The sequence below is a fragment of the Ptychodera flava genome, assembly GCF_041260155.1.
Source record: "Ptychodera flava strain L36383 chromosome 3 unlocalized genomic scaffold, AS_Pfla_20210202 Scaffold_25__1_contigs__length_14229661_pilon, whole genome shotgun sequence".
Classification (NCBI taxonomy): Eukaryota; Metazoa; Hemichordata; class Enteropneusta; family Ptychoderidae; genus Ptychodera; species Ptychodera flava.
The window spans coordinates 705868-732722 of NW_027248279.1; the positions used below are offsets into that span (position 1 = coordinate 705868).

The following is a 26855-nucleotide window of genomic DNA, read 5'->3' on the forward strand; positions in this document are numbered from 1 at the left end:
AATTCGTGCATACGATATTGGCTGCAATGTTTTGAAAATGTAGTATCACAGCCTTGTTTTTAAACATAAAAGTTGGATTTTTTTAATTTTTAGATATGCCACTCGGGTGCATATGAGTGTAGAATTTACTAAGTGCAATAGTTTTGATCGAAACTAGAATCTTATCTCTGCTATGCAGTGTTGACCGAGGTGACAGGCATACAGGTTACGGACCATTGTTACTCCTTTCACATAGAAACATTTTGCTGCTTGGACAGGAAAATAGATGATGATTATCAAGTTGACGTGACTTCCGATTTTGTTTTTCAAAGTACACTTTAATCTAGTGTCTGAATGGTAGCATGCAAGTTCCCATTGATAATGGGTTTCGATGCCGTTGTTGGTATAGACATGCAGAGGAGTGACATGTGATGTTGCTCAGTATAATCGACTAATACAAATTGTACTGTGTGAAAGCTTGATACACATAAAGAAACCTTTAGACAAGCACAGACACACACACATCCGTATACAACTGTACGTCTGTTGGGAGGGAGGGAGGGAGAGACAGGCAGATACAGACACGACAGAAAGACACGGGGTGAACGAAAGTAGTCGATTTAAGCCTTTGGAATTTATGTGTAGTACGACAAATTCACACTAAAATTTAAAATCACTTCATCTCCATGAACTTTTGAAAATACATTCCTCTATATAGTAGCATTAAAAAAAAAATGAAAGTAGGATTTCCATATCCCTTTCCATGAAAATGGATTTGAATAGGACTCCCTTGTAGCTATGAATAAGTGTCAATCTCAACATATTGTTGATATTAAAATTACAAAGTGCTGACATTATTTAGTGACTTAATTTTATGTTATAAATAAATTGCTCTTTTTAAGAGATGTCACTGACAACTATGTTGCGTAAAAATGATATAGTAGCCAGTTTCGGTATGATAGAGAAGCAAAGGTTTTATTCTTACAACCCCTTTTCAGTAGTATACAAACTGGAGTTTCTGGTACACACCCCCTCTCTAAGCCTCCATTTCACTCAGGAGGCTAACAACCCGCCACCTCGCAACACGCCAACTTATGCAAGGCAAATTATGCAACTCCACCCGCAGACAGCTAAACAAGAAATGACAGACAAGCTGGCTGTCCTCAGTAGTGGGACTCTTCTCTTCGATCGCATCAAGCTGGCCGCAAATAACGAGTTTGATCTATTACTGGAGGATTTTTCCCTCAAAGCAGTGAAGAAACACCGAATTTGAGTTGCCATCAGATATATTGATGATGAATTTCGTTTAGACTTCTTTGGTGATGACAATGAGCACTTTACAACAGGAAATGACCACGAATAGAGCAGATTGAGGGTAAATATCGAGACAATTCACCTCAAGCGAATTGTCTTCCTGGACATTTAATACTTCTAATAAAGTCTGAAGGATTATTAAGCCACAGATGTTCTGTCTCCATAAAGATAGGCACCAGATTGGAGACACCTTCTGCGGATCCACAGATTTTCGCTCTCTCAGATATCAAAGAACCTCAAAGGCATGGACAGAGCAAAGAAAAATAGAAGCATCGGAAACCTTCAACCTTGTCTATCAAGGCAACTTTGGGGGTATGGTGGCCTTGAGGCCAGTGGTGCCTTTGAAGCCTTGCGCAGGCATAGAAGACCAGGATGTCCTTGTACCAGAAGACATGACAATAAAGGCTCATGGGCTATTTATTAGGATTGATTCTCTCTGGATAGCAAAAGTATGACGTCTATCCTGTTTTCTACACTGACGTAAGTTCCCTACGAATAGATACAAGCTTAGAAATATGGCTTCTTGGGAAGTATGTCCGGTGAACTCTTGCACTGAAGGTATGTGCCTATGCAGCCAAGAAATTCTTATAGGGGATTTGGTCTTGTGACAGGTTTCTGAATAAAAGCAATATCACCACTCTGTTGTGTCAGTGGTTGCTGTGGTTGACCTAACAAATTGAAAGTTTTCTGTTTCCATACATAGAAACCGGCATGGAGACACCACTGAAGTTTTCTCTCCGACATCAAATATGGTCAAGACGAGCTGCAACTACAGTATCTTCTGTCGCTGTTGTCGTTGTTGTTGTTGTTGTTGTTGTTGTTGTTGTTGTTGTTGTTGTTGTTAGGGGTGCTGATGATAATAATACTGCTTTGCCTTTTCTTGAAGAGACCAAGCCAGTGTTGCAAGAGTGACCGAGACATTAAAGAGACCCTCGGGACTGTGATGTGAAAGAAGGATCAGGACCCCAAGGGTTAAATTCTGGTTGGAGTTTTAGCGGTCTAGTAACATATTTGCTCCTGATTAAAATAAAAGGAATGGTACCCGCTCTCGACTAGATTTATAGCTTGGAGGCTTAGTCAGGTGCGGCTCAATACACTTTAAACCTATGTGCAGGGCCTCGCAATGCAAAGGGTTTCCAGACACGGAGAGGGTGAGGTTTCTAAGGGTACGAGCGGGCTTCCAGTGGACCTCTTTCCCTTCTCTTTTGCGGAAGGCCCCCTCTTGCAAATCTCGAGGCGCATCTGGCAGCCAGTAGAGGTAGCGACTCTTAGCGGGCTTCTTGCTGGAAGGCCCAGTATGGGTCCTCCAGGATTTTAGCGAAGCCTTTTGTCGCCCTATAGCAGCGTACGACTGTGTTGCCTGGCTCCTGTGGCGGGAGGAGGTGCAGCACGACATGAATGCCTGACACTCCCAACTTGTGTGGTTGTTTGCAAAGCCCCACACTCATAACTCCTTGCTAATGATGTAAGCAATCTTTTCGGCAGCGCTGCATAACACCCCTATACCCTGCTTCTGCCAGTCTACCTCGCCTTCTTGGTATCTGCCATCTTACATTGTGGGGGTACCTATATAAATTGTATTTTTGCAAATAGTTTGATCCAGTATCAAAATGGTGCTGGAGCCCTTCTGGGTGACATGGCTTAAAGAAGGAGGGCGTTCTCACCACAGCCCCAGAACACCAAGTTTTGAAGAGAGTTGCGTATTTTTGGCAAGTTACGTTGTTGCGTGTTCTGAGCCTTCTGAGTGAAATGGAGGCTTAGAGAGGGATTTTGAGCCAGGACCCCCAGTTTGTATAGTACTCATATCTTTCAACATCCAAATCTCTAATACTCAAAAAATCTATAGAACTTTGACTGTGCACAAAGTATTTATCAAATTTTAAAGCCAGGTGTCACCATACTTTTTAAAATCTATCATGATCGATCACTTAGAGTGACTGAATAAATTATGCCCAGCTATGACTCGGCGGTTGTGTCAGTTATTGGGTCAAAGGTAATTAAGGCCTAAATATCCTCTTAAACCTATAGCCGTGTTAATTAATGATGCATTCGACCGAATAAGACCCGCCTGTCAATTACATAGCTGTCAGGCTGTTATTTTTTATGCCTGTACGAACGGGCGCTTCTGAAATCGGTGCAGAGTACATATAACACAGTGCGATTACAGTGACGGGGATTCGTAAAGAAAGAGATGTATAATTCCGATTAAAAGCAGTTACAATGATGCCTTTTATGACTCTACATTTATATGTGAGTCTGCTTGAAGGAGAAAAAACTCTGGTAATGACCATTTGGTGATTAATACAACCTGTTTAAAGTAAGAAAAAGTCTCTCTCTCTCTCTCTCTCTCTCTCTCTCTCTCTCTCTCTCTCTCTCTCTCTCTCTCTCTCTCTCTCTCTCTCTCTCTCTCTCTCTCTCTCTCTCTCTCTCTCTCTCTCTCTCTCCAGTCACCACATTTAGTCATAAGTGCGATATCTTATATTCTCTTCGTTCATTCTGCAGGGTCAAAATGTGGTGAGAACTTTTACAATATTGACTTTGGTCATTTTACAACACCGAATTATCCCGACTACTATGGCGACAATCTAAGATGCCATTACATTATAAGCATTCCAGGAGTGCAACATATCGTACTTGCATTCATCGACTATGACGTAGAGGCGTCCTATGATTTCGTTCAAATTGGTACTGGAGATATTTTGCCAGAAAACGTCTTAGTTAATTACACAGCTGAAAACTTCTCTGACAGGCCTTCAACGAAAATTGCTTCGGATTTGATTTGGCTGACTTTCACCTCAGATTCAAGTAACGGGGGACGTGGTTTTGATGTAGCATTTTACCCAGGTAAGATGATTTTAAAAATGCCTTGACCACGCAAAATAATCACTTTAGTACTATCTAAAAGTAAAAAGATAAATTATATGCGAGGGAACATTCTGCACTGCTTTGCATTCGTCATTTTGGACTTAAGTAATATTTGAATATCAATGGTCTAGTCACCGCCAAAAATAATGCATCTCTTCGACAAAAAGAAAATTAAACTTAACATATGAGCTTTCGATTTCATCGGAATTTTTTGTAGCTATTATACGCTACATATTGCTTCTACAATCTGGTAGGGTACTTGCAGACAAGTGTTCATCACTATCGCTCAGTACATGAGAGAATCGTTCATTGGTATTGAAATGAGAAATTTAGTACCTAGATAATATTGCCTGATGTTTTTCTCCTTCCGGCGTAACAATATACGACTAACGTAATGCCTGTGTCACCATGAGACTCGTGGTAATACTGTCATTACGTCACAAGTATTTTTCGAGCTGAGCGAACAAATAAATTAGGGAATAATATACTCAAGCCCAGAGTTTATCATTTTTTCGGATTGCGAAAAGGTTTTTTTCCTCAACGATGTTGCTTTTCAAGTTAAGAACTACTTTTGGAGTTGCCAAACGAGCAAGGATGGAGCAAATGCCAGATGATCTCACACATCAAGGACCTTCCGCGAAGTTGTACACGATTTTCAAATATGGCCATGGCCAAAATATTTTACCCAGACAAAGTTAAATCGACTGAGTCTGCTGAGTCATGGCCGACCTTGGTCGAAAATCGGAGTTCGTTTTTTTCCGAAAAATATCACGAAATTCATCAGCGATATAAATTGTCACACTATTGTGTTTTTGTAGTTCTGATTAGTATTGTCGTAGATGAAAATATTACTTTCTTTTTTTGAAGATCAGCGCATGGCCTGGATGGGCCCTTAACTCCCGAGTCGCGATGGAAGCTGTATGTCCAAGCATGAAACTTGAAGGTTTAGAAAGAAAGTTGAGGTGCCATTATGGCCTATACTGATACAGATCCCCATATTGGATTTGGCGACAAAAAACAAAACGCGACTCAAAATTTGCTAAGCAGATGTTGTTGTCAGACTCTAGTAAAAATTACGGCAGATTTTCACCATTTTTATCAAACAAATTTCGATAGCCTGAGAAATATGGGCGCCATGTTTGTCATTTACATAGGATGACATAGAAGTGCGTAATCGTTACGTAGAACGACCCCAGTATAGTTTCCTTTATCTTCTGATCACAGATGACAAAGTTGGCTCGCCCATGTGATAACTATACAAATGATTGGTCTAAACTTACTCTGCTTTATGTATACTTTATCATTTAAATTTCAATGCTTCTGTAATTATGGACCCCGAACATAAAGTTGCAGGTCATTTTAAGCTCGTACATGAAGTTTTAGAGTGAGCGGAAAATAGTTCATACTTTGAGAGCTTCGCAAAGTTGTATATCAGAAAATTATTTCACATGCGGTTGTCAGCGAGACTACTTGTACTATTCCATCCAAGTGAATGAAACTATCCGATGAGTATACGTTAAAGGTATACGGTCACCTGTAATCTAAAAATGCCCATAAATGGTCAAAGGGGCGTTCCTCGGTATTCAAAATGCCCATGTGAGGGTGCTGTTTTTAAAAGGCGGCCACCCTCTTAAAATCGGTGATTGGTTAGATTTTCTCTTTCCATGGTAACTGTGGCAAAACTGGAACAGGTGACATTATACCTTTAATGGGGATTGTTGTACCACTAATAATAAATCAATTTTACACAAATGCATTCATGAGTTTGCTACTCTGATGATTACATCTGTTCCTAGAAGATAATTAGAGGTTATTACCCAATATCGCCTGTTCCTGTGTCGTATCAGCATGAGTGTCATTTGTGCTGCATCAGATACGATTCGAAGTCGAGTGTCTGACGCAGCGCAAATGACACGAATGCTGATACGATACAAGGAACAGGCGATATTGGGTAATTTTTACCGATTTATCATATACCCATGCCCATAATCTTAGGGAATTTTACGAATAGAACGAAAAAACCTTTGATTTTGAGGCTTTACTTTATTACGTCTTCCACATAAATATCAGAATGTTTATGTGAACAGGCTTCATTCATAAAGTATACGACGAAGATGTCAACATCACGCGCGACATCGCTGCAAGTCGTCCATATCTCAATGAAACCCAAGAAGAAAGACACCAGGATACAAAAACGTTATACAGAAGGAACATTTTAAGGTGCAATATGCTATTACAACTGTAACCGATCAAAAACTGCTCAGCTTTAAATCTATCCTGATTTCGATCGGCGTACTGCACGGACTCGCGCGGAGAGGGGACGCCATTTGTTAGTTTACCTTTAGAGTTGCCATGTCAACATTCGTCGCGCGCGCGACATCGCTGTCACGCCACGCGCTCACTACCTGTTCGGTGGAGACCGTGCACAGTGCCGGCGCCGTGCGAACGGCAGAATGTTTGCTAGAACTTGACCAAAAAAATACCATGGGAAAACATTTCAAGACTCAACGTGATATTTCCATATTTTGCAACCAGAAATACCCGTGTTCCTCGAAGCCCTTTAAGTTTTTCGGCGACATCAATTCGTAGGTGGGGAGCGGCAGCCATTTTGTTGTTTACGTTGTTTACCAACAAACTGCTAATGTAGTTCGGGAAAACTCTAAAACTGATGACGTTCATATCACGGCTGATATTTTACGTTGAACGTCACTCGGATGTAGCAATATGGGCGTGGGTATACGGATAGTTTCAATCGGATTCGAACCCACAACATACGGCATCAGTCGCCTAGCTGAGAGGCCACAGACAGAACCACTCAGCTAAATCTCCACTCCAAAAAAAGAGTGGTTCAATAGCCGGCTAAGTTGTTACATTTTCTGACTGAGACCGCTCAACACGTTGTAGAGTTCGTGAAGCACTCACGCACGCATGCTCACTATCATACATCGCATATACACACTTTATCGAAGCGAAGAAATGAATTTCATCGCTTAAACTGGGCGAACGATAACCGCGGGGACAATTGTGTCCACCAGCAGTGTTACCAACCCAGGGTAGAAAATACGGATATTTTTCAATCGGATTCGAACCCACAACATACGGCATCAGTCGTATATATGATAAAGTCGTACATATGATAAAATAGCCATATCTAACATTTAGTAGTAAATGCCAAGGTTGCTCAATCATAATTGTATGAATGTCGTAACAATTGTATACCGTATTTTAATCAATTCTCGCTTTTATAAGATTGTTTTTCTGCATCTTGCCTATCGAATAAGGAATGATTTGTACATTTAATGACCTATAATGAAGTCATTAATTGCCTTACCATCTCTTTTTATTTTCCAGGGCCTCACTGTGGTGAGAATTTCTACGGTATTAACTCTGGTCATTTTACATCTCCGAATTACCCTAGTAACTATGGTAACAATCTAACATGCTATTACATTATAAGCATCCCAGAAGCGCACAGTATAATAGTTACTTTCCTCGACTATGACGTAGAGACGTCGTACGATTTTATTCAAGTCGGCAAAGGACAAATTACGCACGAAAATTCCCTAATTAATTACACAACCAACTACATCCATGCGCCGCCTCCTTTGGATGTTGCATCAGACTTCGTTTGGCTGATTTTCAAATCGGATTCAAGTACCGGGAGACGTGGATTCTATTTAACCTTTTCTGCAGGTAAGACAAATTAAAGAGATGCTACGACAATTAAAATATAAAAAATATAATTACTTCAGAGTTATATAATAAGCTAAAAATAAATGATTGCCCACGCTGGCAATCATTTAGACAAGCCACAGCCTTAATGAGTACATAAAGTAAAAGCAGTGTAGATCTAGACTTGTATCGTTCGGCTTTTCTAAGAAACTTATGCTATTTCTACAGACTACGTAACTGCTCTTCCTTTCTCATGCACTACTTGTTAGTACAAAGACTGTCAGTATTCTAGTAGTATTGCTTGTCATGTTGAAGGTATAGTTACGAATAGAAGGAAAAAAGAAACCTTAACAAGGTACTTAAGGTAATATGCACCTCGAAAGTGAAAGACTTAAACTTTTGCTCTAACTTTCCTCAAGGAATCTTTCAATCATTCTCTTTCAAAATCAAGAATAAAAATAGGGGGTCACCGTGCAAATTTTGGTACTAGAGAAACAAATTACCCAAGATTTACCGATATTAGAAATTCAAAATGGCCGCCATCCCTGTGTTAACTCTATGGAGAAAAATAAAAATTTTCAAATTTCGAAAAACTAAGCCGGTGAAAAGTTTTCTTTCTCCAAGAGCTTTAAAATGAACCCCCACATGTGGTATATCAGAAGAGAGCTGTAAAAGTTTGAGAGTCCGAATGTCTGTCCCGAGGTGCGTTCTACCTTAGAGCAAATGAAGTTGTTAGAGCGACATCAAGTTTATTGTATTCAACTAATTAATGGAAATAACGAATATCTGTGCATTACCTACTTTGTATTTCACCTGCCATAGCATGATACTTTTAGAGTGTCTTTTATATAATTAATAATGTAAATTACAATCTGTTTGAAATCAAGCACCTCAAACATGAAGTTGCGAATATTAAAGCACTGTCATTCGAAGAATAAGCCACTGCACGCAATGTATTACCGTATTTTATCCTTTCGCAAGCAGCTACTAGATGCAGCGGAGGGTACGTAGATGAAGATTGGCACAGCAACAGTGTCTGCACCTGGTCTTACAATAAAACTAACATAAATATTGCAAGAAGACCAAATCACTCACCTCTGGTATAATATATATAACGTAGTAAATTACAAACTTGAGCTTCTTAATAACAACAGTGTCCAACTCAAAATTATGCTGTGTTTCTGGCAAATTGTTAAATTCCCGTGTTTGGGAGTCGTTGTTCTGAATCTTGTTCTTTGTAAGGAAGTGGTAATTTATACTTCAAGTAGCCTCTCATTTGGACATTAATGAAAGATCTTATAATGTCTTCTTCTTCTTTTTTTGCAGAGTCAAATTGTGATGAGACGTTTTACGCTACTAGCGCTGGTCATTTTACATCTCCAAATTATCCAAATTATTATGGTGAAAATCTAAAATGCCATTACATTATAAACATTCCGGGAGTGGAAAGTATCAGACTTGAATTCATCGAATATGACGTAGAGACATTTCTTGATTTCGTTCAAGTCGGCAAGGGACCAATTTCGGACGAAAACTCCCTTATTAGTTACAGAGAAGACTACTTCCCTGTGCCGCCTCCATTGGACGTTGCATCAGACTTCGTTTGGCTGATTTTCAGCTCCGATTTTAGCGTCGGGGGACGAGGTTTCCGAATAGCCTTTTCTTCAGGTAAGACGAATTACAATGACTGTAACAATAAAACACTAGAATTAAAATGGCAACAGAACACAAATAATCAATTATTGGGACATACGCTGTAGCTTGTGGCAAGTTTTTCAGTATTCTGCTTTTGTATATTAACTACCGTGTCTGACCCTAATCCGTTTGTTATGCTGAAATTTCGAGTATTTTTTAGTCAACACAGCTGTAAGTGTGTAGTGATCATTGCTTATTGTTTACAAATGAATTCTAGTCCGGACTTGTGTTGATATGCTAAATACCTGGCATTAAATTACAGTTTGGGTATTCAATGCAGAAAGTGTAGGGAAACCACAAAACAAAAGTTCTGAAAAAGATACAGCTTATTGAGCTTTGAGAGTTATGTATTTGTTGAAATAAAAATTGCTGCCCTCGGGACCATTCTGCATTGTGTTGCATATACCATTCTTCAAGACACGAATACGTCCATCGACTAGCCACAACACAAAATAAAACATCGCAAAGTAAAATGATATAGATTCTTAATAACATGTCTCGTCTTTCATTAGCACTTTTCGTCTTTTTATAGGCTACGTCAACCTGCTATGCTTTCGTGTCGTACATACTTTTGGCAAAGGTTCAAATAAGAAATGTCAACATGATATGCAAATGAAGGAGCTTTATTACATACCTCGATGTGCGTGCAAATCAATGCTTTGATTTGAGTAGGAACATCCGGGGAGTTAGCGGGCCGGTGATCTATGTACTGACCAGTTTCCATAGTTACCCGGTCCAGTGAAGCCCTTCGACGTTTTTGACGTCAAAGTAGATGCTTAACGCTAGATGTAAAATATTCATGTGAACACTATTTTGACTTTCGCTAAAATCGGTTTGATTCTAGTCGATAATGGAAAAATTGTTTGAAAAATGCCCTGCATGTAACTAAATATCGTATCAGCATTAACTGTGAAGATGCATGTACTAAAAATATTATTGCCTGAATACATGGGTTTATGTGCCCTCTCAGCAGGAGACAATTTGCCCTCCTGGCGTAGGGCAAATTGTCAACTGCTCACGGGCACATAAACCCATGTATTCAGGCAATAATATATAATCATAGCGACAACGTTTTTGTATGATAAAATGATTAAAACAATGATTGATATATGTGCAATGATTTCTTGCGATTCTATGTTTAAGCATGACTATGTAAGAATGCCTCGGAGGCACATACACGTTTATGCGTCTATTTTTATTAGAATGAGTACTGTATGCCTGTAACAAAAAGACAAAAAAATCATTAATATATGTTTATATACACTGGTTAATCATCTCGTGATATGATGGTTTGTCTGGAGTTTGTATAAGAAGGGGATGATTCTCATTTCCGTTACCTCTAATTTAGTCATTTATGATCTATCTCACGATCTGTCCATTTATTCTGCAGGACAAAATTGTGGCAAGAGCTTCTACGGTGAAACCGTTGGCAGTTTTACATCTCCGAATTATCCAAATGACTACAGCAACGATCTGATATGCCATTACATCATAAGCATCCCAGGAGCGCAACGTATCATACTTGCCTTCCTCGACTATGATGTAGAGAAGTCCTTTGATTTCGTTCAAGTTGGCAGGGGAGCAATTTTGCACGAAAACTCGCTAATTAATTACACATCAGACTATATCCCTGTGCCGCTTCCATTAGAAGTTGCGTCAGACTCCGTTTGGCTGATTTTTAGCTCAGATTACAGTGGAGGTGGACGAGGTTTCCATATAGCATTTTCTTCAGGTAAGAAAGACTGAATGTAACGCTTTTATAATTGTGTACCTTGTCACACGTCTCTTCCACCGATAGACTCTTTGAATCTTAGCAATCTTTGATATATAAGTTCTCTTTTCCAGTGAAAGGAGATTTTAAAACATCGAGAACATAACTCTGCAGCCGTTCTTTGCTAGTTTAGCGATCCACATAAAAAGGCAACTGAGTATAACCTCTTTCTGACGCATATTAACCCTTTGAGTGCTTCATTTTTTCCCGCCAAAATTTTAGTGCAACATTTTATGAACTTTTCTGTACATTTTTTTATAATTCTGGACCAAATGAACACAACATTACATTGGCCACAGTTTTGTGTCAATATTTTGGCAAATATCTGACAAAACTTAACTTAGGTATATTTTTTAAGGACGACAAAAATTGACTTTGGCGCTCAAAGGGTTAAGGAATTGCTTTCGAGAATGTAGAGTTACCGACTTCTTCCGTTCACTCAGAAAATACATTCTTTATCAATTAGTTCATATTGTTTGATTGATTGATTGACAGACTGATTGACCGACTGACCGGTTAATTGATTTGATTTGTTAACCTACAGAAACGAAATGTGGCAATAATTTCCACAATACCTCAACTGGTAACATTGTATCTCCGAGTTCTCCATACTACGATGGCAGTGACCACCTCTGTTTTTACCAGATAAGTATCCCTGATGTCTCAAGTATAGCATTGAAATTTAATGATTATGACATTAGGGACGGATTGGGTTACATCGGTATTGGTACCGGGCAAGTTTTGCACGAAAATTTCCTCTCAAAGTACAAGAAACATTACGCTTTCCTGCCACCTCCACTCGAAATTGCGTCAGATTTTATATGGATTGTTTTCAAATCCGATGGAGCTGTCGAGCAACGTGGGTTCAACATAACATATTCTGCGGGTAAGGATAATTGATTAATGTACATGTATAGATGTGATCGTCCCTGTACAAATTAATATACCTTGTTTTAAAACGTTTTGTACTTGAACGCTCCCGCGCAGTTTATTGTCCGTTAACTTTACAGTAGTAGTAAATTTTAGTCATCTTTCTCCTAATTTTTATTTATTTACTTATTTTTGCTCGGTTGATATTTTTGGGTCCTATGGGCTGATTGAGTTTGAATTCTGTAAGAAAAATATAGGTTGCCACTCCATAATACCAAGAGTATGGTACCTAAGCAGACTTACGAAATCATTTTCTGAATTTTTTACTCAACATTTTAAAATTGACAATTTTTTGGCTGTCATTTTTACATGTAGTTGCATGTCAACTTCAATTCAGGTGCATGAAGTCAGAGTTGTGTTATGCTAATATAGTCTGGTATGCTATAAACAGTAAGCTCCCAAATTACTATTTAGGGGAAGCCTCGAGCTAAATCGCTACAGCATATCATGTCAAAGTAAACTCAAAACGTAATGAAAACAAACGCTATCAAAAGCCACTTTATGAAGTAAAAAAATGCAAGTAAATATTGAAATAGAAATGAAAGTCAAAAATATGCAATTTTATGATCATGTTGATGAGTAACTTTTTATACAATGATTCGTTGAGCCTCCTCGTTTGTCGTACTTAATTAACGTTTTAACCAAGTACAGAGTTTGTATCTCTTGCACTTTTCTCTCCCGTCCTATTATTTCTTATAAGAAATGCTGTTTTGAAATTCTTCCTCAACATTAGGTCGTTTGTAAAGGTTGGCTATAAACGCAGGCCATTAAACCATCTAACTTTGTTTTCGATATAAAAATAAATGGCGACGCCCTGACAATTAAAGTTTATTTACGGGCGAAGGCGAAGCTTGACGAGGCCGTACATTTTGGCTTTCCTCTCGCCCTATCCCATAAATAAACGTTAATGGTCAGGGCAGAGTGTTATTCTATTAAATTATCAAGGAACCCAAGAAAACCGTCACTATCAAAATTTACGAAAATTTTCCACGCGATAGACAACGGGGCCAAGGAACTTGTGCAATGATATCGCCGCTGCTATGCTAGTGGCGTCCATCGAACGTGCTCGGGTCAAGGGTCACCGTCACAGTACCACGATATGTACTGTGGCTATGACTCTTGACCCGAGCGCTTTCGATAGACAACACTAGCACCACTGCGATATCACAGCTAGCGACGCACTGTAACGCCGCTGTAAAAAATTTGCAAATCCGGAGTTTTTTTCAGAAGACATTGTCCAAACTTGGCCGACAAGTACATCATTTTGTGTTGTGATTGATTATTATCTTTGTACAAAGTACAATTACGATGTTGATATCGTTATTGATATTCTCAGGCATGTAAACAAATCATTACCGTGTATTTGTGGTCAGTCGTGTTGTTCCAATCGACCGTTATAATGACAGGGCATGGTAATGTAATGCGTTTTGAAGCACACCAATATTATATGAACACAATGGCCTATTCATTTGACAGAATCAAATTGTGGGAAAAGATTTTATGACATCCAAGACGGATACGTTTCATCGTCGCATTGTTCCAGTAACAACTGTCACAAAGGACATTGTAATAATGTGATAACAATACAAGGGGCGCTAACCATCGAATTGATGTTCATTGAATTTGACATTGGACTCCATAACTATGTTGAAATCGGTACTGGGCTACTTTTGCACGAAAACATCCTCTTCAGATACGACAAGTTATCCGTTCCTTCAAATCAACCCTTGGCGATTGCATCAGAAACAGTTTGGGTGACTTTCCACAATAATAGTGGTATTGACGTCAAGAGTAGATTTAAGATTGCCTTTTCTGAAGGTAAGGAATTATTGAGATTCCGTTGTATATATTAATGCCCGATCGAAAATGAAGATTGTATCTAAATACGTCCAGTGTTTCATTGCATGTAGTGTGCGCATTTGCCTGTACGTTGATTAAAAGGTGTCAGAAAAAAATGTAATTTTCAAATCCCAAGTTTCTACATACACTTTGGTATATGCAGCTCCCGATTATAACTGTAATTGACAATGGTAATCTAGATTCTGTCGGTTTTATGATACATAAGTGACATCGTAGGGTCTTCAAAAGAGTTGCATATTTTCATTTCAATAGCACTAACCGCTGAAAGCAGCTGAGTTTAGATGAATGTATACAATTCTTGTCGACTTTATGAGCAACGTTTTGATACTTTAATGTCAATTGGACGTCTGAGCAATATTGTGTCTCGAAAACCCCTGCCCTCAACGTCGGGTTTATGGTACCACATAAATTAAACGACGTTTCACATTTTTTCAATCGCCCATGCGAGCACAGGGCATGTATAACTCATTAAATTGTTAACTCGACAGGTTCGTATTGCGGAAAGCGGTATCACGATATTAAGGAGGGATATGTTTCATCAGGAGATTGTTCCAGTTACGAGTGCAACAATGTACCATGTAATAACATAATACATATACGGGAAGCGTTCAGTATCAAACTGATCTTCATGGAGTTCGACATGAGAAGCCACCGTGACTACATCGAAGTTGGTACAGGACTTATTATTCATGATAAAGTTCTGTTCAAATACAACAGTTCATCCCCACCTTTACAACAACCATTGGAAGTTGCGACGGATGCGGTTTGGATTACATTCTACACTGAACGTACTACCGGCTTCGTAAGCAGATTCAACGTGTCATTTTCCACAGGTGAGACTGAGATAGATGTCGTAAGTTTATCGTTATTGCCGTCAGAAGGTAATACCCCTTACCTTGAATGTACTGTGCTCTAACTAATGAAGTGACTTGAATGCTTGCATCAAACAATTACGAAAGCTGAAAAATCGTGTCACTGATGGTGATACCCTTGTCAGAGTCTGCTACACTATAGTAATATGAGTCTGCCCAGCTAATTTACCTATTGCCTGGTCATGAGGGCTATAGCGCCCATCCATTACCCCGAGGGGCCATGTGTTACCACAAACACATCGCTATTCCCCGAGGCCGTAGGCCGAGGGGTATAGCGATGTGTTTCTGGTAAGACACAAGTAAAAGTAAAAAATATGCTCATCTTATATTGTTATGTGTTTCGATATTTTGCACCGCAACAATCCATTATGACAAGTTTACTTGACGATGTTTTCACAGCGGTTTCAGTTGTTCGCGGTACCACTTTATTTCAAAAAAAATATTCTAAGCATACCTAGCGACATCCTTAGTTGCAGTTTAATCTTTTCCGTCGATGAGCTGTTCAAGTTCCTACGCTGTTTGAATGTTGAAAAATGTTTGAAAATCTGTTTTGGAGAGTGTGTCGGACGCACATCACGTTCTAGTCACCGCCAGTGTTGCAGAGCTGCAGAGAGGAATTTAACGGAGCCTGTAAAATAAGACAGTTGGATGTATGGAATGTGTGGCCAAATTCCTCTCAACCGTTGCATATCACTGGAACTGTATGGGTCCGTCTGCACTTGTCACAAAACCAAACTCAACCTGTGGAATTTACCACGCCTTACCGCTACTTAAACTCTTCTTAAAGGCTAGAACTGCGAATTGTATAAAATCCAACGTGATTCAAAGGGCAGGAAATAAGATCTAACAATGCCATAACTTCACGATTATTAGCAAGCCTGTTGTTTTGTTGTGCAAGATTTATAATCGACACAGTGGCAGCACCTGAATCACAAAGACCAACTACATACTGAAGAAACTGAACCTAGGAGCATAACATTATTAACCTGACAAAATATTTTACTTTGACCAGGCAGCCTTTTTATATTTAAAGAGTTCGCGGACTATTTCGGCGTTCAGTTGTGTTGTTACAAAGCCCTAGCAAAGACGTAACAATTCATTTCGAATTGATTATAATTCAAGGGACCGTTAATGTTATGCATTTTCACGTGGCGGATTAGAGGTTTTATTGTGGTTAGCTACGTATATTGCTCTTGAAAGTCGTCGCTAACCCAGTTTACTCGTGCATTAATCACAAAGATGTAAGCAAGAAGTGCTCGATTATTCTGCGAAACTTAATCACGACAATACATGGTGACATTATACTAGAAGAAGATTGGTTGTCGACTATGACGTAGTAATCCAATGTCAAATTTGCTTGGCTTCTCGCCGAAGTCAGTAAGTCAAAGTTTTACGTCGCCAATGGTCATTTAGTCACAATTCGCGCCAGTCTTTCGGGTATTCCTGCAAATAAATAAGGATCACAATTTCGTTTAATAATAATGAATGAAAAGTGTTGCGTTATTTATTTTTTGCATGATCGTATCCTATATTGTCGGCATGAAACAGAGATTCCGTGTTGGGTTACTGCGAGTGATAGTCGTGGTCACTGACATATAGAACTACGTGGCAATTATAATGGGTGTTTCCCTTAAATCTCATCTACTAATCAAATATATTATTCAAATGGTTAAATCATATACAAATGAACTATTTGAACCTTTTTTTATATTTATTCCATATTTCCGTCTTTAGTTTGCTTGCAAAATGATATTTTTGTGATTTTAGTCCTCTCTTACAGTCGTTTGATTTCTCAGATTCCATATTTTTATCGTCTTTCAACAGGTGCTCCATGTGGGGGCAGATCCTCAAATCACGCTACCGGCAAACTTCGACAAAAGGGAAAGACTGCTCATTATGTCGATGACGACGAGGCGTATTGCGTGTACTTCATCAGCATTCCAGATGCTCTCAGTATCTCTCTTGATTTCAATTTTGGATTATCTCGTCATGCCGAGATTAGCTGCGGTTCAGCGAGGCATGGAAATTTAATAAAGCATTACAACGATCAAAAATCCATAGAAGTAGCCTGTAACATGATATTACTGATAGACCGACCGCCACCGGAACGCCTGGTCATCAGTTTTTCTGTCGGTGAGAACTCTATCGTTCATAGGCCTTGCAAATATGCAGTTTTCAAATGGGAGACATCCATAAATTCAAATACGACAAAAGTTATATGCCATTTCCATCTCTCTCTCTCTCTCTCTCTCTCTCTCTCTCTCTCTCTCTCTCTCTCTCTCTCTCTCTCTCTCTCTCTCTCTCTCTCTCTCTCTCTCTCTCTCTCTTTATAGTGAATCCGGGTATATGATAAAGCATACTCACCACATATTAATACGTCATTATGTGGAAGGAACAACCCTTCGACGATACCTTTAGCAATACAGTGTCATGATAAACATGTATCCATTGTTTCATGATTGCACTTGAAAGGCAAAATTAAAACACTCATCATATTTCTAATACTCTTATCTTAACAGAACATAACTGCGGAAGAAGATTTATTAATCAACGTTCAGGACATATCGGGTCATCGACTTTGCATAGTGCCTACAGCAACGGTTTGAGGTGTTTATTCTACATATCGATCCCAGGTGTTCGACATATCTTTTTGATTTTCAACTTCTTTGATCTTATGCATGATCAACATTATATCGAAATTGGTACCAGCTCGCTCATTAGTGATCCTGATAGTCGTTTGTACAGATTCATCACCAGTTCTAATATTCCTGACTTTATTGAAGCAAAGGCTGACAAAGTGTGGGTAAAGATTTACACTGACCAAATTGAATCGAGTCAAGGATTTAACATCACTTATTCAGCAGGTAGGTCATATCTATGAGTTTTTTAAAATTTCAACTTATGTACTTTTTCTGGAATTGCCATGTTTTGAATCACTTTTACATAGCTACATGTGGTCAACTGGAATGTCTATATTGATCTACCCATGGAATCGCAAGTTTGTTGTCCAAATGATGAAAAACGAAAAGAATACATCAGCATAATTTGTTTAACATTATGAAGTCAACGGTTCTTTATTTTCATTTCCTTGTTGTACGCTTTACTCGTCCACAGACCCAATGCCTCCAAGTGTTCCTAAGATAACCATTGACAACGAACCGGTCACAGAGGGCGATAGAGTAACCCTGACTTGTCATTCGACTGGAATCCCACCTCCCGACTATAGATGGTATTACAACGGAGAATATTTGAATTTCAATAAAAATGAATACACCATTGCTGCTGCATCTGTTGATGACTCTGGAGAGTATTCGTGTACTGCTACAAATGAAGAAAACGCCACCATGTCATCCATATACGTTGACGTGTTACGTATGTAAACATGAGCCCTTGACAAGTTATAATGTTACAAAACTAGCATCTCTCTCTCTCTCTCTCTCTCTCTCTCTCTCTCTCTCTCTCTCTCTCTCTCTCTCTCTCTCTCTCTCTCTCTCTCTCTCTCTCTCTCTCCAACATCATTTTGTCAATTCCTTCAGTTTGTAGCTATTCCGTGTTTTGAACGTTCTACTTTAGATTGTTTTCCTTACTTTATGATTAGATAATAAACAGACTGTTTTAATCTACACATATTTCGCAGTGCGCCGTTTGCGCTTGTGTGTTAGTTATTTTTTGTATACTGGCTCCTAACCCATTGAAATTATCTTTAACACTGTATTTTACAATTTACACCTACCGTGTTTTTGAGTCACAAGGTAAATTGTATGTATAATTTGCGTGAAGAAAGGTTTTATCAAAGGTTTAACTCTGATTACGTAAATACAAATATTAAAATTTGTTCCTTGTTCGACAACAACCTTAAATTTTTAACTAAAACTTTTATATAATGGTAAAAATATGACCTTTTAGCAGTTTACCAATAATAGTTCCCTACCTCCTGAATATGTATTACAGTAATTTGTGCAGTGTTCACTAGTGTGATATCAAATGATAAAGATATAAGGTATGTATAAGTTATTGTAGAGACGCTGAACAATAACCATGATAGTTAGTGTAATAGATATGTGTGTTTTATATCATTTGTCTAAGTTCGCCAATAAGTACTGTCAAAGCGGTAAGAACTAATTTTATGTTCAAAACTTTGTGACAATCGAGACAGAGGACTATTTGACGACGTTGAATGGCTGATCCTCAATTAAGAAACATCAGTATGTATTCGAGGTTTCATTGAACCAAATCACGGGTTAAGATGAGACGTGTTTATTTGCAAGTCGATTGACTAAATGCGCATACAGTAGTGACGATGAGTTTCTTTTATCAATATTACATACCAAGTTTTTGTTTTAATTCACAAAACAGATCATACATTTCCATGGGTCATTATTTATATCGCCGTACCGACTGCTTTGTGTCTCATCGCGACTGTAATCATTGTACTATGCATCTGCAAATGTCGACGAAAACGTCGAAAGGAAGCAACAACTGGTAATGAAGGAAAAACAGGTAATTACCCTTTCATGGTTAATTGGAAATTTCAGGGATATGAAGTGAAATTTCAAAGTAATTGAAGGAAGATATTTGTGTTTCGTTTATTCAAAGTTTCATTTAGTAAACCTATTGAATTAATTATGTAGCAAGTAGCTGTTTTTCAGCTTCTCAGGGTGACTTCGGTATCGAGCCCTGGAGCAAAAGGTGCTTGATTTTTTATACAATGTGTGTTTTTATCTTTTCGTACCGAATAACAGTTGAGAAAACTTTGACATTTGAAATGATAAACTTTGATTTTGATTTAAATTAACAACTATCAGTTCCACAAATGTGACATTTGCTGTGTGGTATGATTGGATACAATAATGGCATAGACATCAACTGATTTTATCTCATTACCCTTCCATTTCTACAGACAAGACGAAGAATATCGGGTAAGTTTACACAGCTATTACCAAATACACTGTCATGAATGGACAAGGGTTCCGTGCATAAAGCTATAGTATTACAATTACGTCATGCAAGTTCTTATTGTAATAGATATTCACTGAATATGAAACGCTGAAGAAGCAACACTGACCCTTTTAATGAAATTCTGCATCGCGTAATGGAACTACGAGGATTGTTAAAACACTTGACGGTAAATTGGTACAACAGAAACAGGAAAAATAGCATCTTCATGTACACGCCTTAAATGGATTTACGGAAATGATATCACGGACTTACAGCAGAAATATATCTTTATGCGGCTATATACACGTCTGGTCTGTATGATAGCAGTGCCTTAGAAAATGCCGTTTGAATAGTTAGGCCTTCTTTGTTTCAACTATTACGCAGAAATTACCATTCTCCGAGGTTGGATAGAATTAACTTGCTAGTTTGGTCCAGTCAAAGAGGTCAAAGTACAGTGACATTTATAGTCTAAGACTTCCACAACTTCATGGAAACTAAAAATTTGCATTAGTTCTTGTTACACATTCTCAATTATTTCACCACTGCCATGGTGAATGACAATAATCATTGAGTTGTCAGCAATCATTGTGCTTACTTTCTGTGTTTGATATTCACTCAAAAGTCTAAATACGTCAAGGTTTGGTTACATCATTTGCATAAACAGTCAGTAATTCCAAACGTAATCTTTTCAGCAAACTACAGAACTTTCTAGCGAATTGATTAGGCATCAAGCATATGCTGCAAGCGGACGACGCGGTCTCAGAAACGTTGATAATTACTTAGCCGTAGCTTAAGAATTAACTACGCTTTAGTTATGTCAGGGATTAATATTAATTCATGCATGTTTTATGTTTTTAAAGGGATGAAAACTGCTATCTTGAGCCTGAAGAATTTATATACAGTGAAATTGATATTCCCATGAAATCACTCGGTGAATATGAGAAACCTGGCAAGTATCCTACGTATCTGAAAATAATTGCGCCGCCTTTCAACTCAATTAAGACTATGGTCGAAAGGATAAGACTTCTTATAACGATAGGCATTCTTAAATTAGTGAATGAATTGCATGTAATGAAGATATACGAGTATGTGAAAGGAAGTGTACCGAAACAAAGTGAAAAAAAAGAAATCCAAAAGTCAATACATTAGGGATGTACATTAGGTTTATTGTGTATATAAATGAGTGAATAGGTGAAAAAATCAATGTATCTGCGAATGAGTGAAAGAATCAATCAATCAATCAATCAATCAATCAATCAATCAATCAATCAATCAATCAATCAATCAATCAATCAATCAATCAATCAATCAATCAATCAATCAATCAATCAATCAATCAATCGATCGATCGATCGATCGATCAATAATCAATCGAATGATGAACGAAGAACGATCGAATCAACAGATTGTTGAAAACAAGGATTGATGGAAGGCTGGGTTTACGAGTTGATGAAAGAATGAATGATCGGACAGTAGAACGAATGAATGAATAAATGAATGAACAGGACTTAGTTGAATAAATTTATGGATGGTTTGATGGATGCATAGGCTGATAGATGGATTGATTGATTGATGAATGAATGGATAGATGGATGAATAGATGGCTGGACGAAAGAATAAATGAATCATGCATTTGTTCAACTTGCCTATTTCCACACAGACCAACCAAAGTCCTACACTCCAGCAGAGGAGACGTATTTGAAGATGTATTAAGACAAATGGATCTGATGATTAACAGTGGCAGTAAAAACCTAGCTTTTACGGAGAGAAAAACGCAAAATTTTATTAATCGTCTGTAGGCTTATAAGTTACTGTTTTCATGTGATGCTAACTGTAATGGAAAAAATAGCAGAGAATGGTGCTGTAAGCAGACTATGGTGATGTATCTCTCTATCGATAGACATCGCATTATTATTATGGAGTGTATTTCAATACAAAGCTTTATCCGTTCTTCTTCCGATAGCTTTCTGGTGTCTTTTTATAACGGTTAACGATCATTTGAGGGGCGTTCACCATTTAGATCGTAAAAAACACTATCGTGTTATGCATCATCTCAACATAGTTCACGCACCTAAAAAAGAAAGACAAGACCTTAGCTCAAACTTTCCTCAAACAAACTTTCTAACATCAAAGTCAAGAATAGGATTACTTTTTACATTTTGGTACTAAAGCATTAAATTGCCCAGCATTCATCGTTGTTTGAAAGTAGAAAAATAACCGCCACACCTGCCGGTTTAATCTGTACGTAATTCCAGATTTTTACAAAGCTATGCCGGTGTTAACTTTATTTACTCCATAAGCTTCACAGGGGTCCCACATAAATAATAGGCCATACGAGTTGTGTAACGATTTGAGAGTCCTCATTGAGTCACCTACATGCATTCACCGGAGACTTTGAAGCCTGAATTATGCAAAGAATCACACTATTTCGCTACAAGTGTCTACAGTGCACCGCATTGTGAAATAATACAAGACATATAGTATACTGCCATTTTTTTGACTCCTAACTTATAATATCTGTAACGAACGTCTATGAACACTCGGTCAAATTATTTTTTGAAAAATTAAGAATCATACGTTGTTAACTGATGTTTAGTAACAAATATTACATGTTTAGCATTAAACAAAATTTTGCATATTAATAAGTTGTATACCTTGGACATTATACTTATATCTTGCTCCACTCGAAACACCTTATTTTGGAATACTCAAAATATCCAGTCATATCTCAAGAATTTAAGTCGATTTGTTACATGATTTTTCAACTCTAATATGTTTTGTCGAAACTTTTTAAAATGCGAAGTTTTCAAAGCATTAAAAGGAAATTGAAGAAGTTGCATGTCCTTGAAATAGAGTGTAAACCATCTTCTGTTCTTTTCTTCTCAATGAAGAAAACTATTCGTAATTTTAAAATACTATTATGAGCATATTGTGTTTCGTAATGGGACATTACCATAGGTAACACGATTATATATGTATGCCTTCCCCGAACGTTAGTAAGGTCATAATTTCTTACTTTAAATGATAATGGTTTTCCTAAATGAAGCTTTTAAATATTCTCGAGTAATGTGCATTCTACATAGATATTTTAAACAGTGTATTGTAATAAACCACATGTTCTGAATTTAACCAAAGTATGTTTTCGTTATGTCTTTCCTCACCCTGTCCTTGAGTATGAAAAATATACACAAACGGGCACAGCCTTAATCTTCTTTATCAAATCATCTGTGCCACTGTCAGTATGTAAAGTTAAGCTGGTGTATAGTTTAATCAATACCTATAGCAATACAGACTATATCTCCTTTCGAAATATCGACCACGTCGACAATATTAGGCCAAGAAAAATTACATTTTTGTTTCTCATCCTAGACATATTTGCAAAAATGATGCGGTGAAAGGTTTTTTTTCTCATTTTTTCTTCTTAAACCAACAAGAAAATGAAACAACATGAAAATATGAACAAGAACATAGGAATGTACGCAAAGATAAATGCACGGTAATGTTGCGGGTTTTTTTTGTTTTTTTTTGTTTTTTTGTAAAGCAACAGTTCTGTGGTTTGACTTTTAGTGCAGCAATGCACAGCTTTGACTGCTTAACAGTGACATATGTACAGATCTGAATGGAGGGTTAGTGTCAGTTATTTTGTTTACAGTTCTGTTTTATTGCACTGTGTTATGCACTATCATCGCATATTTTTGCAGGTTTTTCCGTTTTATTCCCTTAAAGCAGAAGAAAAGATTTACAAGGCAGGTCAGAATTGACGCGCACGAGGATGAGAAACAAACTTTTAATTTTTCTTGGCCTTAGTAAGGCTCGTTTTTTAGTACAGTCTCGTTTAACAGTCATTAAAACCTATCGGGAAAGATGCATACTATTTTTAGGGTGAATTGATTCAACTACTAGCGAGAAATATCTGTACTAGACATTGACTCTAGACATTTTAATTTTAAAACGAAGGTGATGTTGAGAAACGTTATACAAAGATAGCTATTTCTTAATTCCTTGACAAGGTAAACAGATTGTCATCTCTTCAGTTCCTTCCAATATCCTGTGTTTACACATAGTTTTAATTCTTTCTGACGTGTGACTCATTTCTAATCGACCAGTCAAAGACACTTCTTACTTTCCCGCCAAAACCGGCTATATCACAGCCTGAATCAACCACTTTACTTTAGTATATGTTTACGTACAGTATAGTGTCTGTTTATGCGTATACTGTGAGCGCATCGCTCACCACTGGATCTGGTCGTCACTTACCCACCCTCTGATACATTATGTTATTGTATCAGTTGTTCATCGTAGCTGTAGTAATAAAGTTTGAAGAAATAGAGCCACCGCCTCTGTCTCCATCACTTGAACTCAAAATATCCTGCTTCATAAACAACCCCACACAGGTAAATTGTGCTTTCACAGATAATCCAGTAAAATACTGTCAACGGGAATTGCAATTTCCGATTCCTTAAAGTGCGCCCTCTATGGCATTCATCTTTCTACATTATGAACACTTTCATCAGTCAGCCTGTTGTACTACTTTATATCGCCTAGTTTATGTTAAATTTTACAGAACATTAACAAAAAAATCAAATCGGTTTGCAATGCGTCTCACCAATGTGTTTTGGATTTATTTCTTTGAATTAAAACAAAATAAAAAGACTTGGATTCCAAGGTGGTATATCAACAGTTTAAAACCCGTGTACACCGAATTCAAAAGTGTTTTAGCTCGCTTAATAATGACCTTTGGGGAAATATTGATCATTTTAATTAATCTATCACATGAAGGTGTAATTTAAGGTAATGGGTTAGTAATGGATTAGAGAATCGCATCTCACCCCTACGTTAGAAGACACAACGGTGTTCGCCAAAACTAGGAGCACGCTAGAGTCTCACACTTAGTGAATATGGTAAAATCAAACCTATCCAATTACAATTAGTGGCTAAAATGATAAATATCAATGATTTCAAGAGAAGTTAAATATTGTACGTTCGTTCGTTTGTTTGTTTTTTATGGAGAATGTGCTCTTTATATTAGTTTTACGAGCTACCAGATAACGTAGTATCAAATTTACTTAAAGACAACAGGAAAGTAACATGTTACCTAAATACTTGCAGAAGCAAGTCTCTTCACCAGATGTAAAAGCAGCTTGGAGTGAATTACCTTCAACCAGCGGTCAGCGGTGTGCATCAAAACCAATGAAAAGCTTAAGCAACCATGCAGAGATACCTTCCCACAGTCACGGTCCTTCTCTGTGTAGGGACAGTGCCATTGCTTATCACCGTGACAATGGTCAAGTAGATATCAAAAGCGTCCATTCTTCGTTCACGCTTATGAATGTCAATGACAGTACATGTACAGGGACTGTGGGGTAACTGACCTCTTTTGTTCGGCGGCATGAAATTGAACACGATGTTAAGATATATGAGTTTTTTTCCGATATGGTAGGTCTACCTAAACCTATCGAAATAAAGTTTGGCGATTGTTAGTTAGTTTGGTTTCTATTAGCGTTTGCTCACCTATAGTCTTCAGTGGTAAACAGAAGAGTATCGTTACGATAAAACATTTAAAAATCGGAATATCAGGCCCCAAGGCGTAACTCACTTAAAAAAAATATAAGTAAAACTCTGCAAGGAAGACAGAAGATGCGACAAAATATTTATCTTAATTCTAACTCTGCTGCAAACCGATGTGCGACCAGTGTGAGGTAATGACCATACTGAACCGTGTCACTTGAACTTGCTGAAAATGTTTCACGTGATATTCATCGCACTCAGGCGATAACAAGTCTCATCCAAATGCAGATTGTTTGATCGTGTAATAAAGCAGGTCGAAGCCTAATTCAGTTTATAGGTACCTATTCCTTCTTGGGTAGTGTAGTTTGTATGATGACATACTTGCACATATCTGCATAGATAAGGAATCGTTCTGACTCTCCTGTCGCATCTGTTGCGCTGTTGTGATTTTTCAAATGCAACTAATCCGTATAGTTCGCACTGTAATTGTACGTTTTCTCCATGCAAATTCAGGTCAAAGAGTGTTCGTAGTTTGTTCAGGTGTACTTTCATGATCGACCAGTCGCGAAAATCAGATTTCAGGAATTAAAGATGAATCTTTTAGAGTACAAATCACTATTTTCATTTAATGTTTAACCTATTTGATTATATATGATAACATGTTGTGCTCTTAACTTTATGTTAAGTGTTTATACAAAATATTAAAAAAGCGTATAAAAACACACAGTTTATTTTCAGATTATATATCAAGGGGACTTACAGACCTTCAGCGCACATTTTTTATTGTCGGACATATTCCCTCACGTGATAACATGACGATGGGTGTCTATTTTTATCTGTAAATTTCATATTTAAGATTGGCCAGACTATAACTGAAAATTCATACTTTCGTTTCCGTTGAATTTTATTCTTTTTTATTAGTATTAATGCAGTCATGTGCGCAAGTTCACATATCTAAACAGACATAAACAGAATGCTGTTTCGAAAGAATAAGACGCCTTTACACAATAAATACTCATATTCATTTTCTTAGCAGCAAGGAGTTCAAACCAACCCTTTTTTGTCTCAGTATACTAGGGTACGCGTTGTGAACATATATTACCTATGATACTAACTGGCGCAGATTTTTGTCTTTATCTTGGATTGATGACATTGGCTATAAACAGATCTGCAAGCCTAAATAAATAAATATTTCACTTTTGTAGAAGATCGATTCTTGGAAAACAGGATTTAATTTAGATTTTTGCAAAAATGACGATTTATGGACTGTAATGGATGACAGGTAAGAATATAATCAACATGCGGGCACCGAGATAACATGCATCGCTTGCAACCGATGAATTAAGACAATGTCTCTGGACTTTGATGACCTGTCCTTACAGCTGTAGAGCCCAAATTAAGCAATGACTGGGTAGAACACGTGAAATCACGTACATGCGTATGCCGATAGC

General features: G+C 37.7%; 1 protein-coding gene across 1 annotated transcript; it reads left to right on the top strand.

The window, feature by feature from the left end:
• Positions 1 to 1808: 1808 nt before the first annotated feature.
• LOC139125161 (cubilin-like) lies at positions 1809 to 21691 on the top strand. The gene is made up of 15 exons (XM_070691265.1): positions 1809 to 1851; positions 3796 to 4137; positions 7510 to 7851; positions 9157 to 9498; positions 10916 to 11257; positions 11841 to 12182; positions 13703 to 14044; positions 14575 to 14919; positions 16783 to 17091; positions 17478 to 17822; positions 18073 to 18330; positions 19315 to 19458; positions 19859 to 19877; positions 20757 to 20845; positions 21557 to 21691. Exons 1-15 carry the CDS (start codon positions 1809 to 1811, stop codon positions 21607 to 21609), a joined length of 3657 nt encoding a protein of 1218 aa, XP_070547366.1. The 3' UTR covers positions 21610 to 21691.
• Positions 21692 to 26855: the final 5164 nt, after the last annotated feature.